Genomic DNA, 15,450 nt, shown 5'->3' on the forward strand with positions numbered 1-15,450 from the left:
ACTGGTTTCAAAAAGCCGAGGGAATTGTGAAGTGATTTTACACTGGGCTAGCTTTCATTTTTGGCTTTGAACCCCTCCTGGAACATTAAATGAGGGTAGAGAGTCATGATGGCCCAACTGTTCAGTTCTGGCCACCTCATTATAGAAAAGATTAGAAGCTTTAGAGAGGGTGCAGAGAAGATTTACCTGAATTAGAGCACGTTTTATGAGGTTAACTGAGAAGGAGAATGAGAGGCGACTTGATAAAGGTGCACAAGATGGCAAGAGGCATAGAGTGAACAGCCAGAGACATTTTTCCCATGGTGGAAATGGTTAATATGAGGCAGCCTAACTTTAAGGTGACTGATGGAAAGTATAAGGGGGATATCAGAAGTGTTCTTTTAAAAACGCAGAGCGGTGGGTGTGTGGAAGTGTGGAGGTAGAGGCAGAGACATTAGGAACATTTAAGAAATTCTTAAATATAGATTAAAAAATGGTGGGCGATGTGGAAGGGAAGAGTTAGATTGATCTTGGAATAGGTTAATTCCTGGGCTGACGGACCTGTACAGTGCTGTTCTATCGAGTGTGTGGCACAGACTTAACGATCCAGCTAGCCTTTGGGTTTTATCTCTTCCCTTACCAGAGGGATATTAGTGAGCAGCTGAGAATGATACAAATGCCTTGCAGTGGTCATGGTTAAGTTGTCACACAAGTTAGCAGATTCAACTAAAAAGCTATCACGGTGAAAATGGACATTTATAAAACACCAGCTAGGCATTTCAGTTCTGGACACTGCAATATAGAAGAGATGTAGCCATTTACTGGAATGGCTTGGGGAATTAAGAGCTCCAGTTTTATGGGGATACTGGGGTATGAGGAACTTCGAACAGAACAGATTTAATAGATATATTTAAAATAATTAGTGGTTTACAGAATAAATAAGAAGTCACTGTAGTAGCAGAGGAGTGGTGGATGGCAAACATTCAGGAAGAGAAACAGGGATTACTCTGGGAAGATGAGCCTTACTTTGGTGCTTTGTGAGGACAGGCACGCCTCAGAAAATGACAAAGATTTTGAGGAGGTGACAAAACACACTGATGAAGGTGGTACAGTGGGTGTGATGTACATGGATTTTACTAAGGCATTTGATAAGGTTCCCCATGAAAGGTTCATGCAGAAAGTCACGAGTCAAGGGATCCAGAGAAATTAGGCAGCATGGATTCAGAATTGCTTTGTCGATAGAAGGCAGAGGGTAGGAGGAGATGTAGCATATTCTGCCTGGAAATCCATGATGAGTGGTGTTCCACAACAATCTGTTCTGGGACACCAGTTATCTGTAACTTTTAGAAATCAATTGTTTGAGAGGTTAGTAAATTTGCAGATGACACAAAGGTCGGAGGCGCTGGGGATGGTGTAGAAGGTTGTCATTGGTTACAACGGGACATTGACAGGATGCAGAGCTGGGCTGAGAAGTGGCAGATGCAGTTCAATCCATAAGTGTGAAGTGATTAATTTTGGAAGGTTGAACTGGAGGGCAGATCACAGGCTAATGACAGGGTTCTTCACAGTGTGAAGGGACAGCGAGACCTTGGGGTCCACTTCCATAGATTTGTCAAAGTTGCCATGCAAGTTGATAGAGTGGTATATAGTGTGTTGGCCTTCATTAATTAGGGACTGAGTTCAAGTGTACAGGTTCAAGGTAATGTTTCAGCTTTATAAAACTCGAGTTAGACCACACTTGGAGTATTGTGTTAATTTCTGGTCACCTCATTATAGAAAAGGTATGGAAGCTTGAGAGAGGATTCGGAGATCTACCAGGATTTTGCCCGGGTTCGAGAACCTGTCATGTGGAAAGATCGAGTGAGCTAGGCCCTTTTCTCTTCGGACAGGAGGATGAGACGTGACTTCATCAAGGTCTACAAGATCATCAGAAGCATTAGATGGACAGCCACAGCACCAGATAGGTGAGTGGGTAAAATTTTATGGAGACATCAGGGGAAGGTTTTTTTTTGTTTTAAAAACATAGGGAATGCCTGGAATGCATTGCTTGAGATGGTGATAAAGGCAGATATATTAGGGACTTTCAAGAGTGGTAGATAGAAGCACGTATAGGGTTATAAACTATGTCGGAAGGTGGGGTCAGCACATTGTGGGCCGAAGGGCCCATACTGTTCTATGTTTTGAACCATTTCCAGGGCAGAAGGGTCAGCAACCAAAGAGCACCAGTTTTAATGGAAATGGAAAGCACAAGAAAAAACTACTTTTAATCTGCAGCATGCTGACAGTAGATTAGATAGTAACTTGCAAAAACAGAATTCAATCAACTACTCAAAGAAAATATTTACAGGACTTGAGTCAAGAGCAGGTAAATAGACAGTACATCAAGGGCATCCCCTATGGGGAAATGTCCTCTTTTGCTGTGTCACTTTATGATCTATACCTCCTTGGATACAGATAGTGTCCACAGGGCTTGAGGTAGACTTGCACTGTTGGAGCAATGTTAATTCGTTAAGTTGTACATGTGCAGTCAGATGTCAATAAACTCAAATTTTCATTAAGAAATCCACTGCAGTTTCCTGTCTATCTCACGGTTTCCCAAACCTCTACCCAAGCTCTTGATGTGATGAGAAGATTACTTAAGTGGAGGTGTGCAGATAGCTGAGAAAGAAAACTAAATTCTAATGGAATATAAGTAACAACCTCTACCTGCTCCAGGAAATCACTCCCATCGATATCATCACTATTGGAATATCCACCTGGGCTCTGTACATCGATACCATGCGTTTCTAGGATTGCTGCTTCTTTGAAAAAGCAAAATTTCTATAAGAAAACATTGCTATACAAAAAAAAACAAAGCATTTAGAAGACTCAGGAGCTTCCAGGAAGCCCAGAAAACCCAGCCATCTGTAATAGAGTCATAGGGTCATATAAGACAGAAACAGGCCCTTTCAAACATCTAGTCCATGCCAAACTATTACTCCACCTAGTCCGATTGACCCGCACCAGGTCATAATCCTCCATACTCCTCCCATCCATGTACCCATCCAAATTTCTCTTCAATGTTGAAATGCATCCAACACTTCTGCCGGCAGCTCGTTCCACACTTTCACCACCCTCTGAGTGGAGACATTCCCATTCATATTCCCCTTAAACATTTCACCTTTCACCCTTACCCCATGACCTTTAGTTCTCATCTTACCCAAACCTCACTAGAAAAGGCCTACTAGAATTTACCCTACCTGTAACCTCATCAGTTTGTATACCTCTATCAACTCTCCTCTCATTCTCCTACACTCTAGGGAATAAAGTCCTAACCTATTCAACCTTTCCCGATAACTCAGGTCCTCAAGTCCCAGCACCATCCTTGTAAATTTTCTCTGAACTCTTTAAACCATACTTATTCCTTTCATGTAGGTAGGTGACCAAAACGGTTCACAATACTCCAAATTAGGCCTCACTAAAACCTTATACAATTTCAATGTGACATCCCAACTCCTCTGCTCAATACTTGGACAGGGATTATTTACAGTGGAAAGTAGTACCTTCCAGCCCTTTGAGCCACCCATTGAATCACGGGACTTCGATTGTACACAGACCGTCCGCAGCCCTTTGTACCCCTCCTATCCACATACCTCTACAAATTTCTCTTAAATGTTCAAATCAAACCCACATCCACCACTAATCATGGGACAATTTATAATGACCAATTAACCTACCCGGTGCATCGTTGGACTGAGAGGAAACTGGAGCACCCAGGGGAAACCCACACATCCCACGTGGAGGACTCCTGATAGAACAGTGCTGGAATTGAACTGCAAACTTCAAAACACCCCCAGCTGTAAAGTGCAGCACTGACCGCTAAGCTACTGTGGCGCACATACAACTCACTGAACTCCAGACAACAACTAAAAGGATGTCAAGTCGAGACTTTTCCCCAGGGTAGAAATGGCTAATACAGGGGGCCATAACTTTTAAGGTGTCGGGAGAAAAGTAAGGGAGGGGGGGTGGGATGTCTGGTAAAGTGTTTTTTTTAAAAACACAGAGAAATGGTGGGAGCACTGTAGAGGTGCTGGTAGAAGCAGATCCATTAGGGACATTTAAGAGAGATAGGTAAATGGAAGAAAAAAAACAAGAGAGGGCTATGTAGGAGGGAAACATTAGATGGACTTGGAGCAGATTAGGAAACTGGCACATTGTGGGCAGAGGGGACAACACTATGCTGTATCGCTCAGTATTCTATGCAGAGAAAGGGAAAGTGAAACGTCATTCGACCCGCTGTCGGTCAGCGTTGGCCACGGGTGTTGCATCCCTGCTGTCTACGTGATACACAAGCCGGGGCAGTACGACACGGAGAGCAAGCTGTGGCCCGAGCAGCAGGCTCCCCCCTTCACACAGCTGATGAATCCAAAGGAATGGCAGGAACCAACACAGTTTGGCACCAGTGGCGTCACAAGAGTTGTCAGTAAGCACTGAACTCAATGTAGGACTGCCTTAGGGACTCCAGTTCCAGAATTTTCCTTGGGATTTACCCCCCAAGTCTTCTATAAATGTGTATAGCCCCAAGGCAGCAGAGGATTGATATCAGAGTCTTCTTTCTCCTATACGAGCTGCCAACCGCAGCTGACGAGCTCCATCTACCCAGTTGGACTTGGTTGTCAGAGGCCATTTCAGATGCATGCCATTGGGAGCATTTACCAGGTAGTGCCACCCCCAGCTATAACAACCTTCAGGAACCAAAGAAAAAGTAGAAACATCTATGACAGGGTGGGAAGGTATGAGAGATTTACAGTGTGCATTGATTAAAGAAAATGGAAGGCCACGTTGGAGGGAAAGGTGAGACTGATCTTGGAGTAGATTAAAAGGTTCGTGGGCCGGAAGAGTCTGCGTACAAAATTCAGCTTTAAAAAAAACCAAGTAATTGCAACTGGGAAATAATCAGGAATCTCATGCTTGGAGAGAGGGATTTATAAATATTGTGCAGATTATATTGCAAGTCAGTAGTAAATCTTGGAATGAAATTTAATGAGGGGACCTCCAGACAAACTCCAGGGACCTTCAGTCTCCTGGATAACCACATCTGCACCAGGTCCACCGAGATGCAGATCTTCAGACAAGGTGTTAAGGAACTGGAGCTGCAGCTCGATGACCTTTGGCTCACACAGAAGACTGAGGAAGTGATAGATAGAAGCTACAGGGAAGTAGTCACCCCTGCAGGAGGCAGGTGACTGTCAGGAGAAGAAAGGGAGATGGATAGCCAGTGCAGAGTACCCCTGTGGCCTTTCCCCTCGATAATAAGTATATCATTTTGGACACTGTTGAGGGGGATGATCTACTGGGGGGAGTGGCAGTGACCGGGTCTCTGGCGCTGTGGTTCAGAATAGAAGAGAGATGAAGAAGACTGCCGTAGTAATAGGAGATTCCATAGTTGGAGAGATAGAGATGAGATTCTGTGGACGTGATTGAGACACTATGTCTCAGATTGGGTCCATGCCATTCTCAAGAGGGCAGGGGTGAGCAGCCAGGAGTCTTGGTACATACTGGCACCAGTAGGAAAGGCGAGGAGGTCCTGAAGAGAGATTTCAGGGAGCTAAGTAGAAAGCTGAAAAGCAGAAGCAGAACCTCCAGGGTAGTAATCTGAGGGTAAGAATTCAATGATTTGGCAGGTAAAAGCACGGCTGAGGAACTGGTGCAGGGTTTCAGATTCATGGACCAATGGGATCCCTTCTGGGGAAGGTATGACCTGTACAAAAGGTACGGGTTACACCTGAACCCAAGGGGGACCAATACCCTTGTGGGCAGGCTTGTTCAGGAGGGTTTAAATTACAGTTTGCAGAGGGATTGGAACCAGAGTGATAGGGCTGAGGATGGGGCAACTGGTTTACAAACAGAGGCAGGTTGCAGTGAGACTGCTAGCAGGAAGAGGTTGATGACAGGGCAAAGTTAGTTGAGTTGCAATGTAAGGGGGACATATTCGAAAAAGGTGAAAACAGAGCTGAAGGTGTTATATTTGAATGCACACAGTATATGGAATAAGGTAGCTGAACTTGTAGCATAGCTACAGATTGGCACATATGATGTTGTGGGCATTACTGAATTACGGCTGAAAGAAGACTACAGTCGGGACCTTAACATCCAAGGATACATGTTGTATTGAAAGGAGAGGCAGATAGGTGGGGGGGGGGGGGGTGGCGTGGCTCTGATGGTAAAAATTGAACTCAAATGCTTAGAAAGAGATGTCATAGGATCCGAAGATGTACAATTGTTGTGGGTAGAGCTAAAGAACTACAAGGGTAAAAGACCCTATGGGAGTTATATACAGACCTCTGAACAGTAGCAAAGATGTGGTCTACAAATTGCAACGGGACATAGAAAAGGCATGTCAAAAGGGAAATGTTACAATAAAGCATGTTCAAAAGGGAAAAAGAATTTCAGGATGTATAATTCTATACATTTCTCTGACATTAAGTGTACTTATCTAGTCATGGAGGATTTCAATTTAGGAAAATCTGGTTGGTGCAGGATCCTAAGAGAGGGAAATCGTAGAATGGCTTTTTAAGAGCAGCTTGTAGTTGAGCCCATTAGGGGATGAGTTGTACTGAAATAGGTGTTGTGTAATGAACAGGAACTGATTAGAGAGCTTACAGTAAAGAAACCCTTAGGAAGCAGTGATCGTAACATGCTAGAATTCACCCTGCAATTGGAGGAAGAGAAACTAAAATCAGATGTATCAGTATTACAGAGGAATAAAGGGAATTACAGATGCACAGTGGAGAAGCTGGCCTAAGTTGATCGGAAGGGGACACTAGCAGAGATGATGGCAGAGCAGCAATGGCTGGAGTTTCAGGGAGCGGTTCAGAAGATGAAAGATAGATACATCACAAATAAGAAATAAGCTAAAGGCAGGATGACACAACTGTAGCTGACAAGAGAAGTCAAAGCCAAAATAAAAGCCAAAGAGAGGACATATAGTAGAGGAAAAATTAATGGGAAGTTAAAAGGATTGGGAAGCTTTTAAAAAACAACAGAAGGCAACTAATAAAAGACATAAAGAGGGAAGAGATGGAATACGAAGATAAGCTGGCCAATAATATTAAAGGTGGTACCAAAAGTTTCTTCAGATATATAAAGAGTAAAAGTGATGCAGGAATAGATATCTCACTGTGGAAAATGATGCTAGAGAGATAGTAATGGGTAATGAGGAAATGGCAGACGAACTGATTAAGTATTTTGCATCAGTCTTCACTGCGGAAGACACTGGCAGTGTGCTGGAAATTCGAAAGTTTCAGGGGGGGCATGAGTGAGTGAACTTTCCATAACTGAAAGATCTGAAGGTAGATAAGCCTCGTGGACCAGATGCTCTACTGCAAAGGGTTCTGAAAGAGGTGGCTGAAGAGTTTCTGGAGGCATTGGTAATGACCTTCCAAGAATCAATATAATTTGGAATGGTTCTGGAGGACTAGAAAATTACACATCTCAAGAAAGGAGAGAGGCAGAAGAAAGGAAATTATACTCCAGTTAGTCTGACGTCATTGGTTAGGAAGATGTTGGAGTCGATTGTTAAGGATGTGGTTTCAGGGTATTTGGAGCCACATGATAAAATAAACTGATGTCAGCATGGTTTCCTTAAGTGAAAGTCTTGCCTGACAAATCTGTTGGAATTCTTTGAAGAAATAACACGCAGGACAGACAAAGGAGAGTTGGTCGATGCTGTACACGTAGATTTTCCAAAGGCCTTTGACAATATGCCATACATACTGCTTAACAAGCAAAGAGCCCATGGTATTACAGGAAAGATACTAGCATACATAGAGCAGGATGATTTGCAGGAGACAGAGTGGGAATAAAGGGAGCCTTTGCTGGTTGGCTACCAACGACTAGTAGTGTTCCACAGGGGTCTGGGTTGGGACTGCTTCTTCTTACGTTGTATGCCAATGGTCTGAACCACAGAATTGAATGCTATGTGGCCAAGTTTGCTGAAGATACATGGAAAGGCAGATAGTGTTGAGGAAATAGGAAGGCTGCAAAATGACTTAAGACAGATTAGGAGAACAGGCAAAGAAGTGGCTGAAGAAATACAGTGTTGGGATGTGTATGGTCATGCACTTTGGTAGATAATAAATAAAAGGGTTGACTATTTTCAAAATGGAGAAAAAATTCAAAAATCTGGGATGCAAAGGGACTTGGGAGTACTCATGCAGGATTCCCTAAATGTTAATCTGCAGGTTGAGTCAATGGTGAGGAAGGCAAATGCAAAGTTAGCATTCATTATAAGAGGACTAGAACATAAAAGCAAGGATATAATGTTGAGTCTTTATAAATCACTGGCGAGGTCTCACTGGAGTATTGTGAGCAGTTTGGGGTCCCTTATCTAAGAAAGGATGTGCTGACATTGGAGTGTTCAAAGGAGGTTCACTAAAATGATTCTGGGATTGAAAGGCTCTTTGGGCCTGTACTGACTGGAATTCAGAAGAATGGGGTGTTTGGGGGGGGGGGGGGTCCTCATTAAAAATGGCCGCGATTGCGTGGACGTGGAGATATTTCCTATGGTGGGGAATCTAGAGGACACAACTCAGAAAAGAGGGACTTCCATTTAGAATGGAGATGAGGAGGAATTTCTTTAGCCAGAGAGTGGTGAATCTGTGGAATTCATTGCCACAGCGGTCGTGGCAGCCAAGTCATTGAGAATATTTAAGGCAGAGGTTGATAGATTCTTGATTAGTCAGGGCATGAAGGAATCTGGGGAAATGCAGGATATTGGAGCTGAGAGGGAAATGGATCAGCCATGATGAAATGGGCCTAATTTTGCTCCTATACCTTTTTGTCTTATGGTCCAGCATTTGATGGGTCTGGGCCTGTATTCGCTGAAGTTTGGAAAAACGAGAGAACAGTGATGAGGAGGAATTTCATTAGCCAGAAGGTAGTGAATCTGTGGAATTCATTGCCACAGACTGCTACGAAGGCCAAGTCACTGAGTTTATTTAAAGTGGAGATTGATAAGTTCGTGATTCATCAGGGCATCAAAGATTATGGGTAGAAGGCTGGAGAGTGGGGTTGAGAGGGATAATAAATCAGCCATGATGGATTGGCTTAATTCTGCTCCTGTGTCTATTGTCCTTATAGCCACTCTGAGGGCTGCTTAGATTTTAGTAAAATGGTAAAAAATGGGAACAGAGGAACCCTTGAACCTGTTTATCAAACAATAAGGTTGATATTGATCCTGCATCTCATCTCACTCCCCACCCATGCTCTCTTCTTATTGCTACCATCAGGGAGGAGGTTCAGGAGCCTGAACACTTTAGGAATAGCTTCTTCCCCTTCACCATCAGATTTCTGAACGTACAATGAACACTCTTTTTGCACTATTAAATACATATATTAATTATATATTTCTTATTGTAATTTAGAGATTTTTTAAAAAAAGTATTGCAGTGTACTGCTTCCATAAAAAACATATTTCACGACATATGTTAGTGATATTAAACCTGATTCAGATTCCGATCGTCTGAATTCTTACTTTCCAAAGTCCGTAAGCTGGAGGAGCAGAATTAGGCCTCCACAGCTGTCTATGGCAATTGATTAACTAACATCCCCAGTTCCGGAGTCTTCCGCCTAAAGCAGTCTCTCTCCTGCGTCCCAGTGATACCCACCTCTCTACTAAACAAATTGTTTTAAGCTCTTTTTAATGTGCTGTTACACCAGAAATATTTCTAACCCAGGTGACAACAGTGTGAAAATTAATTCACAGGTCAGAAAATATGAGCAGGAAGTGTTGGAACCATTCCGCAGGTCAGGCAGCACCTGTGGAGAGAGAAAGACTGTTAATCCTTCTAGCCAATGACTTCTGTAATTCTGTGGCTCCCTTCACAGATGCTGCCTGTTTTTTTGGTTATTTCCAACATTTTATATTTTCATTTCACATTTTAAGTGTGGTCTTTGCTTCCAACTTAGAGAAATACTAAATGGTCATGTTTTTAAAGTGAAGGTGAGAGGTCAGAATTGCATTGATAAGACAATAGGACATAGGAGCAGATGCCCATGGAGTCTGCTCTGCCATTCCATCGTGGCTGATTTATGATGTTGTTCTTTAGCTGAGGGTAAAATTGAAGCAATGCAGATGTTCAGTCTCCTATGCACTTCTGTTTTGCTCTACGCAGAGAGAACAGAACAACATGCCGGTAAATTCTGCAGCAATATTTCCTTCTAGCGGTGTGCCTGTGACAGAACTCATGTTAGTGAGCTGTGCCAAGTGGAGAGGAGGCATGAATCGGGAAGATAAACATCATGTAAAGCTCCCTGGAAAATGCAGACTCGAAAACAAATTAAGCTCAACACAGGCAACCTCTCTGGTTAGGAAACCTCAAAGCTTGGACATGCAAAGCAATGACTTGGACAAGAATGGACCACAACCACTCACTGCAGCCAGATGATAACAAGTAGACTCCTACAAGTTTTCCCAAAAATAAATCCACTCATAGTATTGCTAATAATGTAAAGAGGACAACAGAATTGCTGGTGGAAGGGCAGGAAGGGTTTAGTGCCACAGAGGCAAAAAGCAAGAGAACAGGCTCTTCAGCCCAATCTCTCTATGCAACCAAGATGCCCAAAGCTAATCTCCATTTCCCAGGTTTGCTCCAGTAGAGCCATGCAGTATGGAAAAGTCTCTCTAGAGCAAACGAGGATGACTTGATTCAGGTGTATCAGTTGATAGAGCTTTCGAGAAGACGCAGGGCAGATTCATCAGGATGAGGAATATGCTTTCTGGATGTAGAGAGCATATCTTATGAATATAGGCTGAGCAAACTCGGGCTTTTCTCTTTGGAGTGAAGGAGGATGAGAGGTGATTTGATAGAGGTGTACAAGATGATATGACGCATTGAAAGAGTGAACAGCCAGAGACTTTTTCCCCAGAGCAACAATGCGCAATACAGGAGGGTATAACGTCGAAGTGATTGCTGGGAAGTATGGAGGGATGTCAAAGGTAGGTTTTTCTTTATATAGAGTGATGAGTGAGCAGAAAGCACTGCCAGGAGGTGAAAGTGGAGGCAGGTACATTAGGGATATGCAAGAGATTCTTAGAGAAACACGTGGATGAATGAGAAATGGAGGGAAGGGTTAGATTGAGCTTGAGGTAGGTTATAAAGATAAGGATTAGCTTTATTTGTCACATGTTCATTGAAACATTGAACCATGCAGTGAAATTGATCCTATCACTGGGGTAGTCTACAAGTGTTGCCAAGCTTCTGTGCCAACGTAGCATGCCCACAACTCACTACAAATAACTGTACATCTTTTGGAATGTGGGAGGAAACTGGAGGCTCCAGAGGAAACCCATGCAATCGTTGGAAGAACGTACAAGCTCCTTGCAGACAGCAATAAGTTAATCGGTAAAGTTATTGCACTAACTACTATGCTTCAAAGCCCCCCTAAAAGATTGATACAACATAGTGATCTGAAGAGCCTGTACTATTCTATAACTATATGAGAACTTTGTGCTTACAACTATCAGGAATGGCCGAAAGGATTGGGCATTTCTTTTCAGAGAGGAAGGCTTTCGGAGGATATTTTAGATTGGGGTGTATCTGATGTCATTAATAAAGTTTTTATACAAATAGAAGCTATTGCTTTAATCCAAGAACAATAAGTGCAGCTGTACCAGAGGAAACACCTAGAGAAAAGTAGCTTAGATACATTTGAAACGGAAAGCAATGAGAAACAGTGGAAAAATGGGTTGAAAGGCTGATTATGGAAAATGAGAGAGTGTTCATGGTGTATGAACAACACCAAGTAAATTAAATTGGTAAATTGGTTTATTATTGTAACACCTACTGAGGTACAATAAAAACATCGTTTTGCATGCCATCCATACAGATCAGATCATTACAGCAGTGCATTGAGGTAGTACAAGGGAAAACAATAATAGAATACAGAATAAAGTGTTACAGTTACAGAGAAAGTGCAACGCAGGCAGAGAATAAGGTGCAAGGCCATAACGAGGTAGATTGTGAGATCGAGAACAGTATCAATGAGACACGAGAACGCAGATGCCAGAAACAGAAGTGACAAAAAAAATCTGCTTAAGGAAGATTGAGCAGCATCACCAGTGATGCTGGACCTGCTGAGTTGTGTCAGCAGATAATACAGATGGGTAAATAACAGTCAACACTGACAGTGTGGCCCAAGAGCACGTTTCTGTGCTGTATAACTATGAGATGTTATTCCTTGAATTTACTTTGGGCTTCATTGGAACAATGAGGCCAGGAACACTGATCAGAACAATACCATAAAACTGAAGAGCAGAATTAGGCCATTCGGCCCATCAAGTCTGTTCCACCATTTCAATCATGGCTGATTTTTCCTCCTCTCAACCCCATTCACCTGCCTTCTCTCCATAACCTTTGTCACCCTGATTAATTAAGAACTATAAACCTCCACTTTAAATATACCCAGTAACTTGGGCTCCAAAGCTATCTGCGACAATCAATTGCAGATTCACCTCCCCCGGCTAAAGAAATTCTTCATCACCCCTTTTCTAAAGGGACATCCCTTTATTCTGAGGCTGTGTCCTCCAGTCCTAGACTCTCCCACTGCTCCAGATCCAATGGCGATAAGATGGAGAATTAAAATGGAAGCTTGGGGTCACGCTGGTTAACTGAAGCAAAGTATTTTGCGAAGTGATTATCCAATCTGTATTTGATTTATGTAATGTACCATGAGGTCAGTACTGAAGGCAGTGCACTCAATTGGACACAATTGAGAGCCCTGTTGATTATTGCAGACGGGAAGCTACAGTGAAGAATGTATCTCAGAGGTACTGGTGTGGAAGGCAGGGAAACTGGGAGAATGGACTGGAAGCAGGGTGTGAGGAGTTAAAAATCAGGGTAGCCATGGGATTGTAATAGATATTGGTCACTAACTCATCTGGTGAGAAGTTGAGAAGGGGAAGGATCAGAGACAGACCATCTGGATGTAATAGATTTGGATTTTAACGTTTCTTCTGATAAACTGTCAAAGATGACATCTCATGGTGCAGGAGGTAATACATTATAGCTACTAAAGAGGGCATGATGTTAAGGTGATTGGAAGAAAGTATAGGGGAGAATGTGGTGGGTGCGTGGAACACGCTGTCCAGGTGTGGTGGTAGAGGCAGATATATTATAGATATTTAAAAGACTCATTATAGGAAGGATGTGGAAGCTTTAGAGAGGATGCAGAGCAGATTTATCAGGACACTGCTAGGATTAGACAGCATCTCTTATGAGGAAAGGCCGAACAAACTTTTCTCTTTGGAGTGAAGAGGGAGAAGAGCTAACTTGATAGATGATATGATATGAAGCATAGATCAAGTGGACAGCCAGAGACTTTTCCCTAGGGCAAAATTGGCTAATAAAAAGGGGGCATCATTTTAAAGTGATTAGAGGAAAGTACAGGGAGTACAAGAGAGTGGTAGGTAGATGGAACACGCTGCCAAGGATGGTGGTGTTGGCAGGTAGAGTAGGGATATTTAATAAACACATGTATGAAAAAAAAATGGTGGGCTATATGGGAGGGAAGGGCTATGTTGATCTTAGTAGGTAAAGTATCATCAAAACATTATGGACTGGAGGACTTATACTGTGCTGTCATGTTGTATGAAAAACATAGTAAGATTCAAGGCAGTTCAGAGAACCTTTACTAGGACGGTACCAGACATGGATGAATTATTTTTGGAGAGAGATAAGTCAAAAAGTTTGGGTTAGTATTCATTGAAGATTGAAGGGCATTTAGTGCACCAGTCAGTGTAGATAACTGTGGAATGTCTCCCTATGTAAGGGAGCTGGGACCACAGGGCATAGCCTCAGAATAAGGGGATGACAATTTAAGACTGAAAGGAAGAGGAATTTCTTCTCTCAAAGAGTTGAGAGTTTTCAAAATTTGCTGTTCCAAAAAACTGGAGGCTCAGAGGATATTCAAAGGTGAGCTAGACTTTAAATCAGTAAATTAATCTAAGATGATGGTGACTGAGTGGGAAATTAGTCTACAGGAAAGTTGGATTTTTCATGGTCTTAGTGAATGTCAGTGTAAGCTCAAGGGGCTGAATAGCCTTACCTTCGTTCTGTTTTTATGGTCTTATGTAAGTGAGGGCAGGGGGAAGATTGGAAGGAAAGCTGATGAAACATTTGAGTTCAGGAAGCAGCACCAATCCTCCACAAACAGTGAAGGGAGGGAGGGAGTAGGGCAGGAACAAGGATTGACTTAAGAACAGAGAATGCTGGGACACTCAGCAGGTCAGACAGCATCTGTGGAGAGAGAAGCAGAGTTAATATTTTGTGTTTCATCATCAGAAACTGTAGCCCACAAAGAGGCAGGAAGAGTTGAACCCATGTGGTCTCCCTAATTCGGAGTAAGGAAGTGGAGATGAAGAAGTCAATCAACACAAGAACAAGTTCAGCCAAACAAAAGAGGTTGATGATGGAGGTTGTCAGGCCAGTCCACTATTCAAAGAAGACATGAAGGGTCCTAAATCCATCCTGGTATGATGGAGTTATAGAAGAACTTGATGTTTATGGAAGAGATGAGACCAGGAAACAGGAAGTAGTAGGTTTAATGGGAACAGATCAGACAAGGTGGGCAGAAGTAGGAAACGACTAAAATGATGGGTCTACCAGAACTTGTTCTGTCCACCTTATCCCACCCCATTCTCTGCACCTTGAAGCTCGTTGATAATTCATTTTCACCCTTTCCTGATGATAGAAGACTCCGCTTTTCTGTTCACAAATGCTGATGAACTTGCTCAGTATTAACAGCATTTTTAACTTTTAATTCAGATTTCCGTTATCTGCAATTTTTGACTACTTGATCAACACGTTAGCCTGACTGGAAAAAAAGCTGGCAGGATAGTCCAATAAGTAGATAAAAAAAGACAAATAGCACGTTGGCCTTTACTGTGGAAGGATTGGAATTTAAGAATGGGAGGGCTTTGTCACAGTTGGTGAGGCCACATTCAGAATACTGTGCACAGTTCCGGGGTCCTTACCAAAACAAAATGACATATTAGTACCGGGGAGGTTCACCAGGCTCATTCTTGGGAGTGAACAGCTAGATAGTTTGGGTTTGTATTCTTTGGAGTTCAGAAAAACGAGGGGCAACCTGATAGATAAAGTATTAAGGGGGAGCTTTGCAGGGTAGATGTGATATTTTAACTGGTGGGGAGTCCCAAACATGGGGACATAGATGCAAAATAAGAGGCAATTTTTTTTTAAAAAAAGTGTGGTAGAAATGTCCTCTCTCAGAGGTGCTGAATCTCTAGAATTCTCTGTCCCCCGAGGGTGGTGAAGGCCAGTTCGTTTGATACATTTAAGGTAAGACAGATAAGTGTTTGAACGGTCGAGGAACTGACAGTTCTGGGGAAGAGGTCGTGAGGTGAGACATCAGCCATGATTATACTGAATGGCGGAGTGGCCTGCTTCTGCTCCTATCTCCCTGTGCGGCTTA

General features: G+C 42.8%; 1 protein-coding gene across 5 annotated transcripts in view; it reads right to left on the minus strand.

Moving 5' to 3' along the window:
• hmbox1a (homeobox containing 1a) overlaps positions 1–15,450 on the minus strand; it is a 70,157-nt gene that overhangs the window by 14,766 nt on the left and 39,941 nt on the right. For 2 of the 5 annotated variants that reach the window (XM_073051821.1, XM_073051822.1), the window contains one exon: positions 2,686–2,780. The exons of 1 other annotated variant lie outside the window; for it this stretch is intronic. In XM_073051821.1, the coding sequence (XP_072907922.1) occupies positions 2,686–2,780 (95 nt within the window). The remainder of the gene's footprint in view (positions 1–2,685; positions 2,781–15,450) is intronic. 2 more of the 5 variants (XM_073051826.1, XM_073051825.1) reach the window with 2 other exon arrangements.

This window comes from Hemitrygon akajei, chromosome 7, assembly GCF_048418815.1.
Source record: "Hemitrygon akajei chromosome 7, sHemAka1.3, whole genome shotgun sequence".
In the NCBI taxonomy this organism is placed as follows: Eukaryota; Metazoa; Chordata; class Chondrichthyes; order Myliobatiformes; family Dasyatidae; genus Hemitrygon; species Hemitrygon akajei.